This window comes from Hippoglossus hippoglossus, chromosome 17 (assembly GCF_009819705.1).
Source record: "Hippoglossus hippoglossus isolate fHipHip1 chromosome 17, fHipHip1.pri, whole genome shotgun sequence".
In the NCBI taxonomy this organism is placed as follows: Eukaryota; Metazoa; Chordata; class Actinopteri; order Pleuronectiformes; family Pleuronectidae; genus Hippoglossus; species Hippoglossus hippoglossus.
This window is the reverse complement of record NC_047167.1, coordinates 13,044,838-13,069,279: the sequence shown is the minus strand read 5'-3', so window position 1 is coordinate 13,069,279 and position 24,442 is coordinate 13,044,838. Positions and strand designations below refer to the sequence as shown.

At 40.6% G+C, this 24,442-nt stretch overlaps 1 protein-coding gene across 1 annotated transcript; it reads right to left on the bottom strand.

Moving 5' to 3' along the window:
• Positions 1 to 926: 926 nt before the first annotated feature.
• LOC117778349 (collagen alpha-5(IV) chain-like) lies at positions 927 to 24,330 on the bottom strand. The gene is made up of 51 exons (XM_034613852.1): positions 24,259 to 24,330; positions 22,062 to 22,115; positions 20,977 to 21,066; positions 20,777 to 20,821; positions 20,543 to 20,587; positions 20,338 to 20,400; positions 19,900 to 19,953; positions 17,696 to 17,764; positions 17,240 to 17,302; positions 17,110 to 17,145; positions 16,591 to 16,635; positions 16,366 to 16,446; positions 15,466 to 15,519; positions 15,227 to 15,292; positions 14,515 to 14,556; positions 14,230 to 14,283; positions 14,095 to 14,136; positions 12,819 to 12,903; positions 12,615 to 12,650; positions 12,286 to 12,474; positions 12,027 to 12,116; positions 11,664 to 11,747; positions 11,463 to 11,533; positions 11,197 to 11,385; positions 10,948 to 11,119; positions 10,752 to 10,841; positions 10,546 to 10,653; positions 10,308 to 10,402; positions 9,645 to 9,795; positions 9,427 to 9,537; positions 9,131 to 9,295; positions 8,839 to 8,925; positions 8,467 to 8,607; positions 7,811 to 7,909; positions 7,187 to 7,285; positions 6,789 to 6,928; positions 6,510 to 6,636; positions 6,330 to 6,415; positions 6,033 to 6,123; positions 5,804 to 5,851; positions 5,239 to 5,421; positions 4,740 to 4,870; positions 4,414 to 4,486; positions 4,053 to 4,127; positions 3,769 to 3,894; positions 3,487 to 3,582; positions 2,984 to 3,193; positions 2,724 to 2,901; positions 2,474 to 2,588; positions 2,204 to 2,376; positions 927 to 1,566 (listed from the first exon to the last, which is right to left on the bottom strand). The coding sequence occupies exons 1-51, from the start codon at positions 24,328 to 24,330 to the stop codon at positions 1,449 to 1,451; spliced, it is 5,007 nt and encodes a 1,668-aa protein (XP_034469743.1). The 3' UTR covers positions 927 to 1,448.
• Positions 24,331 to 24,442: the final 112 nt, after the last annotated feature.

Below are 24,442 nucleotides of genomic sequence, written 5' to 3'. Positions count from 1 at the left end.
TGCTTCTCATATCTACTATATCAGGACTCCCAGATGTTTTGAGATTCTGAGCCAAAAATGTCTAAATATGATGATTTAATCAGTGTGATACTTTTATTTATTATTATCACATTCATCGTAGGTTTTTAATTCAGCTCTTCTTCAGCTGTTACATAAGCACATGAGGCAGTGTGTTATTTATGACCGCGAGCAGTCAATATCTGGGAATATCTGCGAGCCAAAAAGAAACAGTTTGTGTTTGTGGACATTATTGTGCTTATTTGCATCGAGCTCCAATGGGATGTATTGATCACGGTGGCAGATATGGATGAGCGAGCGTGAATGACTGTCCCTTTGAGGTTTATCGCTCCAGTGATAGTTCTCTGGGTGAAAAATGTGGAGGAATAATATGCTGACGGAAATCACAAGATTCATAGTTTTCTTTATTTCTTTCTGGATGGAAATGGATGGATTACATATTCATTAAGTTTTTGATAATGGATTCTTTCAATTCATGGTTACAATTTGCAAATATGCATTATTTCTCCTCATTTGTATTTAATCTTAATACATTTTCCTCCACTTGTTCATCTAGTAACATGAGTATGAGTTGCACATTTTTTTGTCTCCATGCACCATCTAACATGCTGAAACTCAAAGGAATGTCTTTTTAGAGTGAGGGAACAAATGACTCAATGTTTGCATTTGGAAACAATTTCAAAGCGAGAGCAGGTCACATTTATGACACACTTTCTCTCCAGATGGTTAATGAACATTGGTGTCATTTGTTGTGACCTAATACCTCCAACGTCATTGACTGGACTGCACCAGCTTCTCAGGTCACTTAGAGCGAAGCAGCAAACCTGTCACTGACATCACTGAGTGGACGGGTTAATTATCTCATTAGCACAAAACTGGACATTTTGGCTTTTTTTTGTTTTTTAATCAAAAAGATCTTTTGCTATCACATGGTGATACATGACATTTTATCAGTTAAGGTACACACGGTAACAGATGGCTTGTTTTCAATATGTCACTCTTTTTACAATATTAATTCTAATAACATGTTAGAAAAATATGTTGGGTGAACTATTTAAAGTAAAACACTCAAAGTAAAAATAAAGCATTTACAATCCAGAAAAAGATAATATGTAAAAACTGAACTGTGCAGTGCTGCTGTTGCTACTTGTACCTTTTCCACTGCCGTCATTAGTTGTTATTGAGGCTAAAAATTAATTAATTACTTTCCAGTGGCAAACTGCAGCATCCATAAAACATCATGGATCACTAAATGTTTCATTAAATTTAATATTCACTATTTTCAGAGCTTATATAACTGCCATCAAAGATGATTGGCTATTTGGTTGAGGAATGTTTTTTCATGTAGTGGAAAAGCATAGACACTAACACAACTAACAAGTTTCCTCTCACATTTATCATATTTTAGATGACATTGAAAGTAGTCATTGTTAAATACTGTCCCCACGTCCGTCACCTGGGCGAGCCGTTACTGGTTTCCTACAGACTTGACAACGGCTGACAACACTTTCTAGAGCGGGTCCCTTGACGGTCCGATGAACAGGTTTACTGGATGGGAGAAGAAAACACAAACACAGTGTTACAGATGGCAGGGGCAGATCCAGGGGTGGGGACAGGGGGGCCCTGGCCCCAGCTGAAATCTGATTGGCCCCTCAAGTGACCCTGTCTTGTCAGTAGTTATTTTTCTTTTAATAAAGTAGTCACTTACCAACAATAAATGTGGCAACCTGTAGCTATAGAGATAACAGTAAACAAGGAATGACTTAGTGTGCTTGCCCCTCTGTGTAAATTGTTACCTCTTAATGGCCCCTGATTCAGAAAAAAACAGATATGTGTAGTGGAGTTGTGGATTATAGCTGTTTAGATGATTGATTTAAAGTAATGTGTTAAAAGTGTTAACAAAGCCATTGAAATCAAGATGATAGATTTCTTGTGTAAGATTTAATGAAACTAAACAGATTCATGTGGATTATAAGAGCAAATATCTGTAATATTCAGTTTTCCCTCCAGAACTTGATTCGTGGCAGGTTGGTTTAGGATCTGAAACTGTACTCAAAAGCATCAGAAATCTGAAAAAACAAACGCTTAAGAGAATTGTTTGGCTTAGCAATTGTTTCCATGTGGCATTCCCCATCCTGGAAATTTAGGCTGAACCACTGCGTAAAAACATAAGTAAACAGTTTACCTGAACATGTTGTTGGGGTCGAGGGAGGCCAACCAGTAGCTGTAGGAGTCGGGGTAGTAGTTACATGTCCCCTTGCCGTGACATTCAATGAAGGGCACTTGGCGGAAACTTTCCAGACATGAGCCAGGAGAAACCAGAGGCTGGGATGAGCCATCTGCACCAACGCCTGTTTGCTAGAATGGATATAAGGTCCAAAGAAGACTAATTATTTGGGAAATGTCAGTTAAGGAGATCCAGTGATTCAGAGGAAAGAAGCACTGGTCTCTTTACCATGACAAATGAGTATCCAGTCCACAGGGACTCCCATCCCTGGGGACATTGAGGTATCCGAGTTGTCTGGCTGTGGACGGCTATAACATTGGAGGTGGTTTCACACACTGAGCACCTAAACCACACATGCAAACACAAACGTTAATAGAATCATGCTCCATAAACAACTTCAGTTAACGAAAATCAAATTGAATTAAATCAAATTCCTATTTCAACTATATAGGACATTTTTGTGAATGCACTCCTCCACCTGCTGATGTAGGAGGCCAGTTTATCCCCTGCGATGGCAACCATGTTGGCGGGAATGGGAGTGTCAGTGGACAACCAGTACGAGTAGTCATTTCGAGAAGCGTAGCGACAGTTACTCTCTGTGTCACAGAACAGGAAGGGCATGGTGGAGAACCGAGGGAGGCAGCTTCCCATTGTGCCTGAGAGACAGTTTCAAGGGGTGGACAGAAGTCATGAAATGTCTCAAACAAAAAGAAGCTTCTATGTATGAAGGTTTCTTACCGAGGTCCTGACCATGAGCTTTCTCATTTCCATTGATGAAGAGGAGGGAGTATCCAGAGTAGATGAAGATGGAGCCATGAGGGCAGTCAGGGACATGGATGCTTTGACTGTGTCTCACTATCAGGAAACTGTCAGTGTGACATGAAAAACCGCTACCGGGCAACCCCGGAGGACCCTTCAGGCCTGGGTCTCCGGTTCTACCTTCTGGACCTGCAGAGTAAATGCATCATTAATGAAGAACAACATGTACAATGAAGTATTAAATGAAATCACTTCGGCAATTTTTTTTGAGGTTTTTTGGCGTAATGGTTCACTGTCTTTGTCACTGTCACTGTTCTCACTGGCTTCCCACCCATATTTACAAGTACACAATGCAAGCAACCACTCATGTGCCCCTTGATGTAGAAAGGAATCATAATATATAGAAAGGCACAAGAGCAAGTTCTTATTCCACTGGTATCCATGTTTGCACATCTACACCATCTTTCAGCCTATGCACATACCTGGAACCCCGGCTCTTCCTGTGTCTCCCTTGCGGCCAGGAAAACCGGGCAGGCCGAGTGGGCTGGAACCACGCACCCCTTTGATTCCTGGCTGGCCTGGGGAAGATACATCCAGTGTCACATAGTATCACGAAGGGCAACTTCATGGAAGTAGCATTATTTGAAAATACTGTACATCACATGACACATTATTATATCACACAATATGACAAACTATGACAAAAAAAATTGTTTCACATTAAAGTCACAGTGCAAAGATTGAACTGAGATAAAATTTCGAACCTTGATGGCCAGTTGGTCCTGACACTCCCGTGCTTCCTGGGGCTCCTCGATTTCCGGAGGGACCAGGTAAGCCAGGAGGCCCTGGTTCATAGATTTCTTTGCCAAATACTGGTTCGCCTTTAGGGCCTGTAGCGATAGGTGAGAAAAAATCAAGATTGGTGGTTTTCTGAAATGTCCATCAACTGTACTGGGAATGTCAGTAGAACTAAATCTAGAAGATATTATCGGGGCTCATTGTTATCCCTGCTTATCGTGAAGAATAGTCAAACAGACTTCTGACGCACCAGGTTGTCCAGGAAAACCTTTGTGTCCAGGTGGTCCCGGCGGGCCTGGGATGTATCCGGGGTGTCCCGTCCCACCTAAAATACACAAGTTATAATTCGATTTCAAGTAGCTTTGTTTCAAACCTTATTTCATATATTCTTTCTTATAGTGTATACCAGAAAAAAAGTGAAATTTATCCTCATGAATTTTCTTTTCTTTCTATCCCAGTCATTTCTGGTCCCATTTGGGTCCCATCTCAGTTGTAAGGACATAAATCAATCGCCGATTATGACTCTTCTGTGGTGACACATCTGCATTTGTCGGTGGAGGAATTCATAGAGGGCATCTAATCTATGCACTAAAGATGAAATGATAGAGTACCTCGAGGGCCTTGGAATCCAGGAGGACCTGAGTCACCTATTGGCCCTGGGCCTCCAGGTGGGCCTCTTGCACCCTGGGGATGCAAATGAAACAATGAAAGGTCAAAGGTTAGACTTTAAGTATTGCAGAGATTATTTTAAGATTCAGGATTAAAGGCATCAGTATCAGAGGTGATGTAACTGCAGGTGATGCTTGGAATTAATCAGGGATAATCAGCTGACAGAAATTAAAACTACTTATATGACATATTACTTGAATCTTTTGTCATTTATATTTTATCAGACATTTTTAAGTAATCATCAAAAATAAATGTTAGGATCACTTACAGGTGGTCCTTGAAGCCCTTGATCTCCTTGTGGACCACAATAACCTGGGATTCCTGCAGGACCCATGTTCCCTCTGTCTCCTTTTAACCCCGCTACAGTGGGACCTGGAGGGCCAGGTAAACCAGGAGAGCCTACATATACAGCAGCAAGGAGAGAGAGTGATTGCTGAGAATCCATCCATCCAATTTACTGCTTATCCCTTGAGGGTTCCGCAGGGGCCGTAGCCAATCCCAGCTGACTTTGTACACCTATGGGCAATTTAGTCTCTCCAATTCACCTAAGATATATGTCTCTGGAGTACCAGGAGATAACCCAAGCAGACGGGGCCTGCACACCGTAAGACTCTAGTCAGACATCACATTTGAGCCCAGAACTTACTTGCTATGAGGCGGCAGTACCAACCCTACCACTGCACTGCCACCCTCAACACTTCAAACACAACATTTTTGCCACTTTAAGATATGTCAGGTTCTTTAGTCCTGCAGCAGGAAATCCTCACCTCGTCTGCCAGGAAATCCAGGATGGCCACTGTCTCCTTTTAATCCCGGTAAACATGCCCCTTCTCTACACGTTAGCCCCTGAGGACCATTAACCCCACGTGCGCCTGGAAGTCCTCTGTCTCCTGTCGGTCCAGGACTCGCTGTCACAGACAAGCCAGGAGGACCAGGGTTTCCTGGGGGACCTAAAAGACATAAAGAAGAATCCACTAATGTCTACAGCCAAACAACGCAATAGTTAAGAGGATTAAGATTCTTAGTTAGATTTTAAGGTAAGATTTTGAACTCTGGATATGTCATTGTCTATGTCCTTGTGATCAATTTCATTTTATGGTGTCAATATTACTAATTTGGACACGTTACAATTATGACATGAGCTATAAATGAGTAGGTCGCTAAAGCTTTCACCAGCTACACAGCAGGTTAGAAAGCAAGGCAGACCCCCTTTGAGTCCAAAAACAGAATTAACAGTCAACTTTCCAAATGTGTGAAAATAAAAATGCAGTACCATAATGAAGCAAACTTGCACAAGTGGGATGTTTGTAGAAGTGTTGTCTATTACCTCACCTGGTAGACCTGTGTCACCACGTCTTCCGGGTGTCCCTTCAATTATGGCTGCAGAGAAGATATCGAAGGTGAGCTTTGGCTACCTCAATTACTTTGATGACTTGTTAGCTAGTACACAGACAACTGTTCAGTAACAGTAAGAAAATAACAACACTTATAGGTTTGTAATACGCAGGATTTGCATGAGTTCATCGCGCCATGCAAAATTTTCATGGAAGATTTCTCTTACAGTCCCCTTTTTGTCCTGGTGGTCCAGGGATCCCATCCCTGCCCTGGTTGCCTTTCGGACCTGTATAACCAGCAACACCCCACAGTCCTCGCTCTCCTGAGGCAGGAGACATGAAAAAGTCATGTTGAGGTTTAATTTAAAATAGAGTACAAATAAAACAAAACAGTTTAAAAGTTCAGTACCTATTACAGTATTTTCTGCTACAGATTAGGTTGCATCTTGAAAGTATGTCGTAAATTGATTTGTTGACTTTTTTATGGTATTGTTATACAGTAGAAAATGGTTGATTTAAAGGACTTTGCCTGGTGAACCATGAGGTCCTGGGTGTCCTTTAAGTCCTGTAGGCCCATATGAACCTTTAGCTCCTTGATACCCTGTTAAACCTGGAATGGGCAGTGGAGACAGAAGTTGGATGTAGAGGTAAATAAAGTGTGAGTAAATAAAATATGCCTAGTTCTCATGATAAGAGGTAGTTACCATTGTCTCCAACAGGTCCTGGGTTTCCTCTGGCTCCTGAACTTCCTGGTACACCTACTACTCCACTGATGCCAGGTTCTCCTTTCTGACCTTTCATCAATTCACTATTGCTTGATCCTGGTTCACCCTGAGGACAGGAATAAGAATAAAGAGAAAAAAAGAACATGTCATTATTTACAATCAACACATACATTGGCTGGATCCATATTTATATACATATTGTACAAGATTGGATTCTGCTCTACCGAGTCATGCAAAAATATGTTTTTGATCAGTCACCTTTTGTCCGGCTGGTCCAGGGAGTCCATATCCAGAGTAACTTGGTTCTCCATTAACCCCTTTGTATCCAGTTTGACCTGTTTTGCCGACTAGACCCGGCCCTCCAGTGATACCTTGATCTCCTTTTGTGCCTTTCAGGCCTGATAGGGTTACAACAGGGTTTGTTTGGTTTAACTAATGTATTGATTTATATTCTAAGGTTTTTTGTAATTTTGAGCCTAAATATTATACATTTAAACAATACTGTAAACCTTATTGATCAGGAGAATTATTTACAAAAGTGAAAACCAAGAATTGGTTGCAAATAACTATTTAGATTTATTAAATTACTTGTGAGTTTGGAGTAGTGAACTGAAACAAAAAGAGTTAATGGCCTTAAACGACAGTTTAGGTTTTACCTGGAGGTCCTCTAAATCCTGGGTCTCCCAGGACTCCAGCAGGTCCTTGACTTCCTTCTTCGCACACTGCTCCACCAATACCTGGAGCACCTGGAGCACCTGGAGGACCTGGACAAATGATACACATTACAAATACAGTTGCAAATAATGTAAAAGACATGCTAACCCTAATGACATCACCATGACATAATTTATACCATATGAAAATCCATGATTGGTTATTCCTGTTTCTGATCTTATTGGTTTCAAAAGTTAATGCAATACAACATTATAAAATGTCATTTTCTGACCTACAGACAACACACACACAAACTTGTTTGTACTTCTATGAGGACACTCATGACATAATACATTCCCTAGCCCCTTACCCTAAACCCCAAACTATCCAAACTAAATGCCTAACCCTAACCCTAACCTAATTCTAACCCTAACCCTAAAACCAAGTCTTAACCCTCAATCAGCCCATACAAAAATTGAGGACAGGTCAAAATGTCCTCACTTTCCAAAAATGTCCTCACTCTGTAGGGTCTATGCTTGAAATGGTCCTCACACAATTTTAAGTTCAGGAAGGAACACAGACTCAAAATGAAGTATATTGCTAGCAATGTTACTCTAATTGCAAACCTCTTGGTCCAGGACCCCCTGGTCCTCCTTCTGTCCCGCTTTGCCCTTTTGGTCCAGTACTTCCAGTGTCTCCATGGGTACCAGTTTGACCAGGGGGACCTGAAAAAGTACAGTTACAGTTAGAATATTTTCAATATTCCATTAAGTTTATGTATTCCATACAGTACTATTTGGTATAAGAGTCAGACTGCATTCGTGACTTCACATGCACTCTGGTAATAGATGGCCTGAAATCCAGACCAATCAGAGAGCTCATATTCTTTTGCTCTTACAAAAAGATCTAGCTTCCTCTCACATTTCGACCGATTTATTCAATATTAATCAAGATGACTGTCACTGATGTGGAGAGGTCTGTTGAATCCATTATTGAGACAGTATTAACCAAACTAGACTGTATATTTCTCTGAAAGATGAACAGCTGCATGTAATAGTCTGTTTAGATTTTTCTTTTACTCTGCATAATGTCACACGTTTCAATGCTCTGATTGACCATTTGGAAACTGAAAACGAAATGAAAGGTTGCAGAGGATCTGGAGATACCGGGCCCTGTCCTACCAAATTTTAAAGTGTATTACAACCACAACAAGAAACCGTCTTTTACACATTTTTCAAAGTCCATTTTACAGTGTTACAAGAATTTGCTATGATTAGTTTACCAATATAGCCAGGGTCTCCTGGGGGTCCAATGATTTCTATTGGTGTTGGTGATCCAGTGCCTGGAGGACCTCTGGGACCAGGTTCTCCATCCATGCCTGGTAGACCCTGGGAACCTTTGGCTCCATCAGGGCCAGCGGAACCTGTGTGGTTAACAGGCATGTTAATTAACTCCATCAGAAGTGTGGATCACATATACAAATACAATGAATCACTATTAATGGAATGAGGCAAAAACCTCTGACTTGTATCAGACATAAGACTTTCTAACTTTGATAATTTATTTGTATGTGTCAAAAATATTTAATAGATACACAGTGATTTACTTGTCTCTGAAGGTGTGTGTGTGTGTGTGTGTTATATGGGTGTGTTACCTATTTGGCCTGGTGGTCCTAGAATTCCAGGGAATCCTTTCAGTCCATATCCTGGAAAGCCTTCTGGTCCTGGTTCTCCTCTCAGTCCTGATGAAATCCAAGTGTAACATTTAAAGACAAGCTCTTTCTCAGCATCTGTACATTCTTCCATTGGCACTGCATAATTATTGCAAAAGCCTTTTTGATATGCACTTTAATTTGATTTAATGTTTTCTTATATAACTAATGGTTGAGACCAGATCTAAAGATCACGAAATGAGTGTAGTTTTCTGTCAGAGAAATAATGTCCTACCTGGTTTACCAGGCAGGCCGTTTCGTCCCATAATCCCTTTTTGTCCAGGAAGTCCACGTAAGCCCGCCACTGATGACCCAGGGGAACCAGGCTGACCACGGGGGCCAGGATGACCCGACCCTGGTAAACCTGCATTCCCCTTCTCACCAGGGAAGCCATTGGGCCCTGGGGTAGGTGACATAGAGAGTGATGTGGATAGAAGAAAATGGGGGTGGTGAATAGTGGAAAAGCTGAAATTCAATAAACATTTATCTTTGACATTTTAGCTTTCATGGTCACATGTACTGTAGACTGACCTGGGAGTCCTGGATAACCATTGGGTCCTGGTGGTCCCTCTGGTCCAGATAAACCATTACATGACTCCTTGCTACCAGGTAGTCCGGGGGGGCCTATAAAGCCTTGACTTCCTGTATGCAGCATAGAGTAATGTTATACATAGATTAATATGTGTTTATTGAAATATTACATGCATTAATGCATATGTATTACAGTTTTACATTTGGTGTATGACTACCTTTTTCTCCTGGAAGACCAGCGTTGCCATTTAGCCCTGGGTTTCCAAGTAGACCAGGAGTCCCAGCATCTCCTATAGGTCCCTGCACTCCAGGTTCTCCCGGAAACCCTGGCAGGCCTGGGGGCCCACATTTTCCAGGGCCACTATCACCCTGATAATGAAACATATACAGAGCATTATTTATTTATTTATATTAGTTATATTCACATATATCTGTGTGCCTGCAGTATGGCATTTTCCGAGTGCTGTGCTATGCTAGTGCTGGGACATATCATGATTTCTCAATTGACTGAAGCGGTCTGTGGAACTTAAACAGCTGAAGAATCTCTAATATTCTACACTAAATTTAGTTCTGTTTAGCGTTGAAATCTCACTAGTGAACTCTCACTATACTTTATACAGAACTTATGGCAGGATAAAATCAAAGAGGTATCTACCTTTATTACATTATTAATAAAATTAACACTTGAATGTCCTGGAAAAATGTATATAAATATAAGATAAAACATATAATAATGTGTTTTCAGTAAACCCAGTTTACTGCTCGTCCCTAACTGCTGTTTTCCTTTTGTTACCTTTAGTTTTTATTCACAGAAATAGCCAACCAGGTACTATACTATATGTAGATTTCTACATTTCACAGATCTTGTTTGTGTCCCTGACCTTCAGTCCCGGAACACCAGGAGGGCCTTGTGAACCTGGCTGACCAGGCAATCCCAAATGAGGAATACCTGGGAGTCCTGGCTGCCCCTTTGCACCTGAACAACACACACAGATAAAAACATAGAGTGATATAGTGAGTCTCCCAAAGCAATATCAAACTAACTGTGACACTGATTACACACCTGTCTATAGAGTATAAGCATGGCTCTTTTGCTTGACTTCAATACACATTGATTACCTTTTGGCCCTGGAATTCCGAGCTTTCTGGGAAATGCCACATCCCCTCTTTCTCCTTTCTCTCCTGGGGTACCTGGTATTCCTGGGGTACCTCGCAATCCTTGATAACCTTGATGTTTATTAGCAAGTATGAGAAATGCTTTCATCATCTATTGTATAATCATGTTCAGAGTATCCTTCCATCCATCCGTCATCATCCTTGCTTACCGATGTTTCCAGGAACACCAGGCAGACCTTTAAATCCAGGTGGTCCAGGGAGTCCTTTGGTGTGAATGTGGATAGGTTCCCCTTTCTGGCCTATCAATGAAGGAGAGGAGAAATACCAAGCAATGGCTTTCACTCTTTTTCTCTCTCTATCTACTGGTATTTGTTCAATTCTTTGTACATCAGTGTGTTTCTTTACCTGGAATTCCAGGCAGTCCTGGGAGGCCAGGTACACCAATATCTCCCTTACTTCCTGGATGTCCAGCATGCCCATATCCTACTGGGCCAGGGAAGCCAACTGGTCCTGGATGACCTAAAGGCCCTGGTGGACCTGGAAAACCCTTGTCCTGCTCCACACCAGTGCTTGGATACTAGTGAGGGGACAGTAAACTTTGTATAACCTTTGGTCCCAAATGGCATGAGCTCAAGTAAGGCAAAACATTCTTACTAAATCCCCTGGAGGGCCTTGATATCCTTTGCGACCTGGTAATCCAAGAGTCCCAGGGAGACCGTTTGCACCAGGGTTTCCAGGCTGTCCTGGGCCTCCTATCTCTCCCTTTAATCCTGGGGTGTGATAGGAATGTGAGTCTCCCTTTTGTCCCGGAGGACCTTGAAATCCTGAATCACCAATTGCACCCTTTAGAGAATAATACATGTTTGTAAAAACAAGCAACAACAACAACAAAAAAGTTACTTTAAGATATAATATCTTACTGGTCCTCCAGGTACACCTTTAGGTCCTGGGAAGCCTGGATCACCTTTGGCACATGGTCCTTGATTGTAGCCTCAGCAACAGAAACAATTGTGTCTATTTCAGTTTTATATCTATTTTACTCCTCATAGTTACCAGTAATAATATAAAAATGCAATTCAATGAAGAAGATTTGGACTGTTTTCAATCAGTCCAGGTTTTACCAGGACTGCCTTGTGGCCCCGGGGGACCTGGTAAGCCTGGGTGTCCTGATCCGGTACACTGACTACAGGACTCCCCTTTCTCTCCTGTACAAAGCATAAGAATGTATATATACATTAATATGTATTTTGTGAGCCCTATTTTCATTACACAGTGTTATATTTTCCTCATTACAGTTTTTTTTATCCATCCATTATACAGTATATACAGTATAGTATAAGGTTTTAGTCTTTCTTATATTAAAAAGTGATAAAACATCAAAGGGTTCCAGAAACCGTATCTTACTAATACTCAGATTTAGCAGTTGTGAAGATGTGTAGAAGAAATGTGAAACAAATGAATGGTAGCTGTCAATTTATTGCAACCTTTTATTCCAAAAGTTCCGCTATATCCCGGGGCTCCAGGGATCCCCATGATTCCCTTCATTCCTGGGACACCTTTGGTAATCCTGTTAGCTATAAGCAACACAAAAAACAAATCAATAAGTTTACTATTTACTGTTTCAATATATTCTCACTATTGTATCAAAAATGGTTGTTCTTTTCATCATTGGTGCATTTGTTTGTACTTCAGAAATCCAAATCCAGACACAAAAAGCCTGGCATGAATTCAAATAGCTGTGGCATTTATACATACTTCTGTCTTCTGGAGGTCCAGGTGGGCCCTGATCCCCAGGAAGACCTCCATCACCAGGGTCTCCTTCTAGACCTGGGAGTCCAATATAAATATCCCCAGGCTCCCCAGGGTCCCCTTTGGAACCTGGAAAGCCATTAGGACCGCTTGGGCCTGGCACATAAAAGCCAGATGCACGGCCTGTGTGATGTAAAGCGACAGACTGAGACAGATATATTCAGGGGAGAAAAGCAATACCTCTATATTAAAATAAAACTTTAAAAAAAAAAACATCTATATTTTCAATAGGGAGGTAGAAAGGTAGCCTCTTTTCTTCACACCTGGAAGTCCTTGTTGTCCAGGAAAGCCCACAACACCTAAGAACAGAATAAGGACTTATTGTCTGATTACTGAGTTACCGGTAATGCAACTATAGAATTTGTTATGACACAATCATGTCACACACTGACTTAACCCTTTGTTGTATCGATCTATTTGTCATCTCACTATCTGTCAGTGTCTTTATCATAAAGCTGTTCATCTACCCTGACGACCAGGAAGCCCACGTGGTCCAGGGGAACCAGGATCTCCGTGATATCCTTTGAGTGGCTCAGGCACAGGCCCATGTATCTGCAAACAAGACCATGTAGTGAAATCATGGCGGTACAAGTACTAGTCATGCACAGTATAGAACACACTAAAAATTCACAAGAATAATGTCTTATCCTCATTCTTTCATCTGTTCATGTTTCAATAAATTATTAAAACATACCAGTTTGCTTAACTCAAGCTCTCCATTGGATTATCGCAAGGGACTTTCTGTGTCAAGTGTGAAGTAACACTGAAATACAATCATACACCATCTGACTAAAGTGTTTCAGTTTTTCCAGTCACGGAAGATGGCCAGGGAGTAGTCCATAAATGCAAAACTGAAAGAGACAGCTTGCCACAGTGATGTTAGCTCTTGGTGGGACGTCAAGAAAACCTGGAAAAGGCAATCTACTGTTTGCAGAAAATATGGAGACTACATTATAAGATACAAACTACACATTAGTAGTAAGAATCGGAATGCCATATCGGAATTTACTTATGATCCAAAACATACAAGCTTATCTGTGAAGCCTGAAGCAGATAAATAGGATATAATCTCCCAGATTTATGGAACCATCTGTTCGATGAAACCAGTCAGTAGATAAGCTTAGAACACAATGGACACCATTTTTAGGCCCTTTTACACTATTCAGAACTCGGCATGTAATCATACCTGATCTCTTTGCTGCAGACATGGACTCAAAAACTTAAATATAAGTTTGTGCATTGTATTCACTTCACAAAATCCAACATTAGTAAATATTTCACCAAATCTGGACCCCATCAAAATGTAAATCAGGGCCAGCCATAAAAATCTGTCTTTAGAACAGGTCATTCTTAAATCCTTAGTGAAGCTTACAACATATTTGTGGAGCTGCATCCTCTCACTGTGAGTTTCAGAGGAAATTTGAATAATGTAGTTGCCTTTACTTGCTTGATAAACTTGCCGTCTTATCCTGTTTAACTCAAAAGATTCTAAACCCACTTTCCATGTCTGGTGGCCCCCTAAGGGCAAAGAAGGTTGGGGTAACAAATTGGTATGACTCATAGCAGATCAAGATTTATTTATTTATTTGGCTTTGTTCTCTCTCTCTTATTGTTTGTAGGCTTTCTTTTTTTTTCTCATACACCTTTGTGTAGGTGTATGTAGTCTAAAAAAAATTTTTAAATCCCAGAAAAAGGGATGCCAAGAAATCAGGAATACTAAGTTGAAAATTAAAATGAACTCACATATCCGGGTGGACCAGAAGGACCTCTATCTCCCTTTTCACCCTGAAGTTAGAACGTATAGACAGAGCATAAAACAAAGCACAGCAACCTACCAAAAGACTGTGTATTGTTTTTTGGCACTAACAGATCACTAACCGTTCCTCCTGCGGTCCCTGGATTTCCTGGCTCACCTCTGTGGCCAGGGTTTCCCTAAAGAAAAATAAAATGTATTTAAAGGCCACATAATGAGGGCACACACACACAGACACACACACACACACACACACACACACACACACACACACACACACACACACACACGTACACACACACACACACACACACACACACACACACACACACACACACACACACACACACACACGCACACATACACATAGACACAATAAAATTTGACATTCAACAACAGTCGAACAGTACCTTATGTCCTTGACCAGGATCCCCATCCTTCCCTGACTTTCCCTGTAAGTACATTTAAAAAACATCATTAAGGTTTGAATAGGTTCTGCTTTCTATAAAGAGAATAACTTACCAAAGGGCCCTAACCATATTTAATTTATTTTCTATTGAAATTGCAGAGTTTGCATGTTTTGGTGGCTTTCATGCACTGATTTAAAAAATAAATATCAGATGCACTCAAGTCAAATTGAGCACAGCTAAGGACAACATGGCAACAACTTCATTTATAAGCTGTATTCACCTAACTGTGGATTCATGGAAGGATTTTGTCCTTAACTCTTTCCCCTTGTTTCAGAGAAGACTCTGTGTTGCAGGTCCTTTTCTGGGTTGGCCCTTCCAATTGGGTTAGTGATGAAAACTATTTTCCAGCTAGATAATTCTGATGACATTATGAGTTATCAATTATCAATGACATGGGTCTATTTTTCTGTTCTTTCCTCTCTTTCTCCTTTATAATAGCAGATCCCATTGGGTTTGATGTTGCATTACTGCCCTCTGCTGTTCATCCCTATTCTTGAACTGTTACCTAAGTGATGTGCAAAGTGATGTCATAAAACAAATATCTGCATATAGGGAGAAAGATATGTATATATAACAGTGAAATAAATGTGATCTGGGACACCACTACCTTTCATTTGTATGCACATGGAAGACATTGAAGCTAGTATCTTACTTCTGGACCCTGCTGTCCTTTGTCTCCCTTTGCTCCTTTAGAGTAGATGCCAAAACCGACGTCTCCCTGAGAACAGATCGAAATGAGCACAGAAATAAAGAGGGAGGGAAATACACAACACTAGAAAGGCAGAATAAGCAGTGGCAGTTGTTAAACATTTAAAAACATTAACTTTGAAGTGTGTATACTTTGATGCCAGATGCAAGTGTCATTTGTATGAACTGTTAACAGAAACTTACTGGTTCGCCCTTGCAGCCGTTTTCTCCCGCATCTCCTCTATCTCCCTTTAGAGCCTGAGTAAGAAATAAACCTCATGTAACAAAATGAGTCAGTAGTTGCAATTACAGTCTGTCCAACAGACAGACATTGTAATATCCATTGGCTATAAATATTGCTACCATGCCATATTAAGAAAACAATCTATTCCTAGTATTTATGACCCTTTGACCTTTCCATTTGTGCCATCATCAGGCCACAATTTCCAGTTCTACACAAGAAATATTAAATTGTAATGACTTGGGAAATGAAGAATTATAATAATTTCCCTCTTACTGTACTTTGAATTAAATGTTGCCTTCCCTCAGATGCTTTGTCTGTCTCAAACTACCTGGCACAGTAATTTAGGAAATTTGTAATCCCCAAAAACCTATCGCCAGCTGGTTAGCAACAATAAACAGATAAATGCATCCAAACATTGATGTTACTGAATAAATGATATATTAATAATAGCTTAAATCGCAACTGTGAGTGCCTTAACACAGCGGTGATTTAGCATTAGAATTGTCCTCATATACAGGAAACAACACATTGTAAAATATTTAACGGTTCAGTGTGTAGAATTAAGTGACATCTAGTGGTTGCGTGTTGCAGCTGAATACCCCTATCCTCACCCTCCCCTTCCAAACATGAAAGAGAACCTGTGTTAGCCTTCAGTTGTTATAAAAACCCAAAAGGTGTTTAGTTTGTCCAGTTTGGACGACTGTAAAAAACATATATCTCAATATAAAGAGCTCATATTAGGGGAAAGAAAACAACAATTAGTACAATTTAGTTATATTAGTTTATATTGAATTAATGCTAATAGATCCCTTTCACCTAAATCTTACACACTGGACCTTTAATCGTCACGATGATCTGACCTCAATCTGTTGCTGTATGTCAGTCAAAAACTCCCTAATTCGACCTGGTGGCCCCGGTTGTCCATGTGGTCCTGGTCTCCCCTATATCAAACAAATTGAAATCATCCTCAAGACATAATACAGATAATGTTATGATTATTTAACAGAAATTGTCAACATCTTCTCCTCTTTAAATAAATGTGATAATTATCAGTTTACTTCAACAATGGATTTAAACAAAAATACCTTTGGTCCTTGAGGTCCTGGGATCCCGCCTGTGCCCCCTTGACCCTGAAGGATGGGAAAAGAATTTGTAACTTGTTTGCATCTCAATCTTTCACAGACTCTCCCTCAGTTTGCTTTATCTCATCTTTCAAGGTCTTGTTGCTGCAACACCAACCAAAGAGAATACATATTCCTGTCCCTTCTCTGATCCCAATTATGTTTTCACCATCTGCGAGACGTTTCACAGAGAGCTGGGAGCCTGGAACCCATCTGCATGTTCCCACAACAGTGTAAAATCCTGCCCTACTGATAAACAAGTGTAACGATAGACGGCAGCAACAGCCAGTAAATGTTTACACTTTCCCAGGTTGTGTGAACACTGCCAATTATGATAATTGGATAACAGGGGCAAGACAAAATAACCCTGCAGCTGTGGTTTTCAAGTGGTTTCCCAGGATATACAGTGCTCACTCTACTGATCACAGGTGTCAAATAGTGTTGGTGTGTGCATACCTAATGAAATATTCACACAAGCATTACCTTGGATCCCTGAGCCCCTGGACGGCCAAGAAAGCCCTGTTCACAAAGAAGGCAGACAGCGACATAAAAAATCACATCATAATTTCCCATGGTGTCAAATGTACTCAAACAACAAGGCAACTTCACTCACATCATTGCCCCTTGGTCCAGGGTCCCCAGGTGGTCCAGTCTCTCCACGGGAACCTGGGGCTCCCTGAAATACAGACCTGGCCAGTTATCAAGTTTATTTGACAGTCATCCATAATCTATACCATTCATCCTTTGAGCGTCACATACGGGGCCCAGCTGACATTGGGTGGAAGGGGGAGGGAGGGGGTACACCCGGGATAGATCGCTATTCCTAGATAGGGACTACATACAACCATTCACACCTACGGCCAATGTGTCTCCAATTAACCCAACCCCAATCTGCAAGTCTTTGGACTGTGGGAGAAAATACAGGGAGAACATGCAAACTCCACACAGAAAGACACCAGCCGATTCAGGATTCGAACCGGGAACCTTCTTTCTGTGACGGTACTACCCCCTGATGATAAAATGGTGAATATTATACAAATCAAAACTGTGATGCAATATAAATAGTTACCTGTTCTCCGTCCCTCCCAGGTGGCCCAGGTGGCCCTTCTACTGAACTTGCTGACGTCCGAGATTCACCCTGGGTAGCGATGGAAATATGTTTATTTATTATTTGATACAATAATTAAAAGTATTAAATTTAGTGTTAAAATACCTGATAATCTCAGATATGTAATAACACTGTATAGGAGATGTAACAATACTTAGCTGTTACATTTGGAAAATCTAGCTGACAGTTGTGCTCTGTAGGCTTCATCACTCATCTTTATGTATCCGTGCACTTGACATGCACATGCTCTGAATTACAATGACCACAGTCAGTGTCTTGGGAGCTGCCTCATTGAATCAACCACATAAACCCTACTTCTCATTCGCCATGACTTCAGCAACTAGTGGAGGAGAATCGATATGCGAGGGTTTTAGCTGTGTTTATAGAACAAGGTAAAACAAACGCAAGCCTGTTTTACACATGCTTTGCTTTCTGGAGGGTTTCAACAAGCTTAAAGAGCAAAGGTGGTTTTAAAGCGTCATGGCCCAGACATGACAACACAGTAACAGGAATGTAAGTGGCCAAAAGTGCACTTACACAACCATATCTCACAGTCAAGATCCACACAAACTTGTTATTGTTAATGTTTGTTCTTTCAGGGAGGATGTTACTCCAGTCATCTAAAAACTGTTTGTGATGTCATGGATCGATTTACAGAACAAATATCCAGTTTTCAATGAACCCTACTCGTGTCTGACACCTAAATTGATATCATGTACCCGTACACTTTAAGACATTTGCACAAACCCATTACTGCAGTATTTTGGTTTCCACAGAGTGAAAAGAAGTGGGGATTAAAAACAGGCCCAGAGCAGAGGCACTTGCATGTATGATTATTCATCTTATCATTTTTAACCACGTGAGATGGTTTTAGCTTATATAGTGGCTGCAGGTTTTTGAGATATGCCTCATTGCTTTCTTTATTTTTCCAGGACCCGGTGTGGCAGCTAAATCGAGGCAATCGGTCAATTTGCGCTGTTAAAACACAATTGTGTGTTAATGGAGCAGTGTTTGGGAACCGGCTGCATTGCTCAATGCATGTGACATGCCTCATTCTCCTTACACACCCTCCCGATTTAGCGGTCTGCTAATATTTTCCCATTTCGTCCTTTGCCTGTCAGTACCACCTCAGCCTCCACCTGCATGCTCCAGCAGAGGGTTGAAGATATATGCTCATCACTCACCATGATCTCTCATCTCATATCCGGGCGGAGTTATGAGGTTGCAGCCTTAAAACTCAAATTATGGAATGGAGCTCAGCGTAACTCCAATCAGGAGGATTATTTTAAGGATTTACAAATTCACAATTCTCTCTCCCTGCGTTTTCTAATTAGCTGACAGTGAGCGTTTTCAGTAATCTCAACCAGATTATCATCCAGCCAATTATGTCCTTGCTGCCAAACTTTTAATCTGTTCTCCTCTCCCCTTGCTGTCGGATGCAATTTCGGTGATTTGCTGCAACCCTCCTCCACCCCAATGACCTCCAGCCTTTATATCCACAGCCGTAGTTCTCAGCCTCAGCATCGCTATATCCCATCACAACCACCACCAGAGTCCAGACGCTGGCGGGGGGGGGTCCTATTCTACACAGCCTCACCCCCTTTCAATCATGACGACATCACAGGGGGGTGTAGGTGTCAAAAGACTCATTTATATCCCATCACTTCCTCTTCTGTTGTGCACGGCAATAAAAAAAGCATTCAACTTTCAATTGAGGTCTCCCCTGAATAAACTGCTACTGTAATAAACATTTCATCTCAGCGGGGCAGATCACTGTCTTCGGAGGTTGTTGTCAAAGCTGAGGTGTATTGACCTTGGCTCAGACATGTTTACCAACACATCCCAGTGCCTCATACATAACGACATGGACATGTTCACAGATACATAAAGATGAGCCACACCTGCGGCAAAGCCTTAGATAGATCACGCTCACAAAAACATATAAACTTCTTAAAAGTCGGTCAGTGCCGAGGAATTCTCCCTCTTCATTAATAGAAAAAGGCTTTAATGATCATTACCTTAGGTCCACGCAGACCTGGATGACCCTGTAAAGTAAAAACAAAGCTGAGGCCAGTTTTGAACAGTAAAATGGATTGAAGTGTAGAAAGCCTCAATACTTTATTTAGGTATACATAACAATGAATTGTTTTGAGTTTGCTTCTTACTGGGTTTCCATCAATACCGAGGGCCCCGTGGATTCCAGGAGGCCCATCCTCTCCCTAGAAGAAGGTCACAAACACCTTTAAGCATAAATACATTTGTTCAGAAGAAGAGTGATGGAAAGTTCTCGCTTCCAGCTCTCATCCAATCACAGCCTGACATGCTTGCCTTTAGCCAATCACTTATTAGCTATCAGATACTATCTCTCTCAGCTGTCTTTCAGCACAGTAAAGTTTTGTGACCAGCCCTCACTACCATAGCTGCGGTGCCTCTCAAATCAAACCCTCGGATCAGAAGTTTCCTGTCATGAATCATCTTTCCTACACACCTACTTCCTGTCTCAGCATCAAAAGTCTCAATCTCTGTCTTATTCTATTTTGTTCCTAAATTAAACGTCTCCTTATTTGAAACTATTACAGATAACATTGTTATTTTTTTCTTACATCAGTTCCATTGCATCCTGGGGCCCCTAGGGGTCCTGGAGGCCCTTGTAAACCCGAGATACCCTGTAAGAGAATGATCAATTATCTATCAATCAGAAGTTTAAAAAAGCATCTATTTAAATATGCTGGAACATACATTTACACAATATGTAAATGATATGATGAAGAGTGTAACACAGACGTAATTGAGGATAAGACAACTCACCGGTAAACCATGAGATCCAGCAAATCCTTCTTTGCCTTCAGGTCCCTGTAATGACATTGTACTTTTTAAACAGCAAAACAGGTGCAACAGAATGGATACCCGGGCAATGCAATACCATGCAATGCACATACATGTATTATACACAACTACATTCAAGCTGAAGTCAAATATATATCCACTGAGACATAACTCAACACCAAACAGACAGAAGCAAGGATAAGACAGTTATGTTACCGGATCGCCTTTTGGTCCCACGTGTCCATCAGACCCTGTGTTGCCCTGTCAAAGACAATAACCTATAATTGATCTTATGATTTGATGTCATGCTGAGGTGTAACAATCTTAACACGATTTGAATCAGTGTTGCCATCTGACAATAGTCTGTGTTTTGAAGTCAAACAAGAGAAGACATAAGAGCCAGGCTGATATTTTACCTTTGCTCCCATTGGCCCAGCATAACCAGTTGGTCCTGGACGGCCGTCCAGTCCTGGGGAACCGGTAACTCCTCGTAAACCTTTGTCTCCCTGTGTGTGTGTGTGTGTGTGTGTGAGTGTGTGTGTAGTTATGAAAGACAAATACACAAAGGGACAGACAGATGACAGATGACAAATGAAAATAGAGATATCATTTTAAATTGTACATTTACACAGTTGTATTTTTCAGTGATTAATTAGTGAAGAGTTATTGAGGAATATATAGTTTCCTGGATGTTTGTGGAAATAATATTTTACGCTCTTATGTCACTATGATTTTGATGCTTAATGAATAACATGGCTGCTGAATAACATCCCACTGTATGTCACCAATGGAGGCCACTGCCCTTATAAAACGTATAAACTCAATGACCCCTTGGGAAATATCAGCTTGTTTCTATTATATGAACAAATCCACAACAGTAGTAGAAAATATTAATTATAGTTCAATTTGTTTTCAAGTGTCAGTCCCTGTTTTTATAAAATAAAGTAAGTGAGATAGACGTTCTTTTGAAGACTGGAGGTTTGAGTGGGTTGACACTTTTCACAGTGAGACTGATGTTTAGCAAAGTGCAAATTAAACGTACTTCTCAGGAAGGTTTGAAAAACAAATTGGGTAAATCTTACATATACTGTAGTTCCAATGCAGTTGTTTGATTGGAAACTCTATGAAAACAGACACATTCTTTTAATTCATGATTCCTCATGCATTGAGAATTATTTGCAAACCTTAGTTGATTAGTTTATGATGTAAGATTTTGGAATGAATGCAGTCTTAGCAATTCCAGACCATTAAAGAGTGTGAATTGTTTTACATTAAATAAGTTTCATTTGCTCTTTTTCTGCTTGAATCTTACAGTAAAATAATTTAAAATAAAACGAAAGTAATTAGTAAGGATGTTGAAACAAACTAGAAGATGTAGCTGAGACTTATATAAACTATTTAGAAAGCTATGTAAAGAGAAGTAAATCTAAAAACAGCCAAAGCTAAAAGTAATTCTCATTTAATTTGATTATTTCACACAGTGAACAGTTGCTCTACTCACCCTGCTGCCTTTCACTCCTTTACAGTGGCACCTGGATTTTCTTCTGCACACACACTAAAAAGAAATTCTAACATTATTCAATATATATCGTCTGCATGGAAAACATTGTCCAATTAATTTGATATTATTTTGAGTTTGCCCGCAATTAATTTTCTTTGCAATAAAAATGTGCATCCCCATAGAAATGTAAACCCATTGGATTTTTGTCATCTGTCAACCATATTGCAGAAACCAGCAACAAAATCAGTCATCATAATGAATCCTTTCACCTGAACCTCGATCGCTGTTGCCAGCATGAAAGCACTTCTCTTTTATCTCATGTAGAATCAGATTCATTCTGCTTGTGTTCCCTTCGCCGAGTGTCCTCCACGATCATGTGCACCCTCTCGTAAAGGCCTCATGTCCACCTCACAGCTCGGAAACTACCACAGTTACTGAAGGGAGACTACTGCTTTGAATGATTCCAACTTTTAGAGACATTATATTGATCCATTATTCTCTGAAACTGTGAATAACATCTACAACCTTCATGTGTTAGAGGATTAATGCCTCCTGTGTTTGTGTTTATCAGAGGAGCTTTTAATTTGAAGGCTGTAAACATTAGTTTGTTAAAGTGTGTTTCTAGTCTTATCAACCACTCAAATCGCTTTACACTAGAAAGCACATTCACTCATTCACACACACATTCAATTTGGGGTTGAGTAACTTGCCCAAGGACAATGGCATGCGGATTGGCTGAGCAGGGGATTGAACCACCGACCTTCTGGTGAGTGGACGACCCACTAGCTAACACATAGGCGCACATTAGTCAGCTGCTAAAATCGATCAACATTATGTCAGATACATTTGTGTGCAACATTACTACACATTACCCTTCTAATTCACTGTGGAGATAGGGTGTCCACTGCCCCTGGACAGAAAGGTGGAACATTTCTTAATTCCTTAACAGTGGCTCATTTAACAGAGGCCATTTTGCTGTAATGAATTGAATTTACCTATGCACGTGAAATGATATCATTAAGAATGAAAATCAATGTGTTGTAAGGCAGGGGATGCATTTCAATGCCATGGCTATAACAGGGACAGAGCTATAATATGGATTGTATCACCATCAGCGACCTTTAGGCCGAATAACTGATACAACCTCCTTTTATAATAAGTTACTCATCAAGAAGTGCAGAGATTTTTACAGAAGTAAAGAGCTTAGACATGTATTATTACTCCTTGAATAAAGCTGGACATCTTATATTTCCTGTGTGACTTTTTTAATGTATGACGACTTATATTTGTGTACTTATCTACTTCTACCTTGGATTTGTCTTGTGGAAAAATCTAATATGTTCATTATTTATGTGAAAAAGAGAATTAGAAATGCTCTGCTGTTTTAACATTACACTATATGATTATTAACACATGTTTCTCCTCTGCTTAATGCTTGTTCTGCTTATTTCCAGCTTTCCCTCTTACATATACCACTGTCTCCATGACTTCCCTTAAGAAAGGCCCACCAACATGGCCCACGTGAAAAAACGCTGCACACACTGCACTGCATGTGCAGACCAACCGTAAACAATCCCATCTCTTCGGGGTGCAAGATGTTTGCAGATAAGCTCAGACTCTGCAGTTACAAACAAACGTTAGTGTTGTATATGAGAGCTGAGGCAGTGAAGAATGAACGCCGCTCACGTTATACACAACAGAAAATACACATAGAGCTACAAAATGATGCTACTCTCCCGTAAATAGATTTTAGTGAGGATCTGGGCAAGTGGGTTTAAGGTCGACAGCACTATTGAGTATGCTAAAAAGTTGATATATTACTGACATCTGCTTTAGATGTAAACAAAAACCTGACAGTGTTGAATGTGCAATGATTAAAGCTCAGTGGAAAAGTATTTCTTATTTAATGGCTGTAGATTCAGGTTGTGACACAGTGCTATGTAGTTTTCTCTTGAAAAATCCTCAGCTTAAAACTCTCCTAAGACGTTTAGAGAAATAACGAGCAGTGGTATGACCCTGAAAGCATCACAAGTTAGACTTCACAAAGTGTGTACAGAATGAGATGAAAGCAAAACTACTCAACTACTAGAGATCAGTACATGTTTTTATTTCAGTACCTCTGCTGATGGGTGTCTACGCTTCTGGCTGAATGAAATCACATTATTCTCCGTTAAAGAAAAAACAAGAAGCATCTTACATTTGTGGCCCCGGTGCCCGACAGCATCACAGCGAACACCATCAGAGGGACCACGAGCAGCGGCCTCCACATGGCTCTTCTCGCTTCAGTCAAATCAGAAGCTCAGGGAGTATGGGGTGATGAATGTGTTTCAGAGCATCCTCCTGCAGCGACCAGCCTTCAAAGCACACACCCGCACACTGCT

What these genes read in the sequence shown, in the direction of transcription:
- LOC117778349 (XM_034613852.1), bottom strand. Translation starts at nt 24,330, where the DNA reads ATGTGGAGGCCGCTGCTCGTGGTCCCTCTGATGGTGTTCGCTGTGATG. An exon ending in ACATACAGCAACAGATTGAG is followed by an intron (nt 15,520 to 16,365) that starts GTCAGATCATCG and finishes TTTCTTACTCAG; the next exon opens with GCTCTAAAGGGAGATAGAGG. An exon ending in CGGAATTCCAGGGCCAAAAG is followed by an intron (nt 10,403 to 10,545) that starts GTAATCAATGTG and finishes TGTGTTGTTCAG; the next exon opens with GTGCAAAGGGGCAGCCAGGA.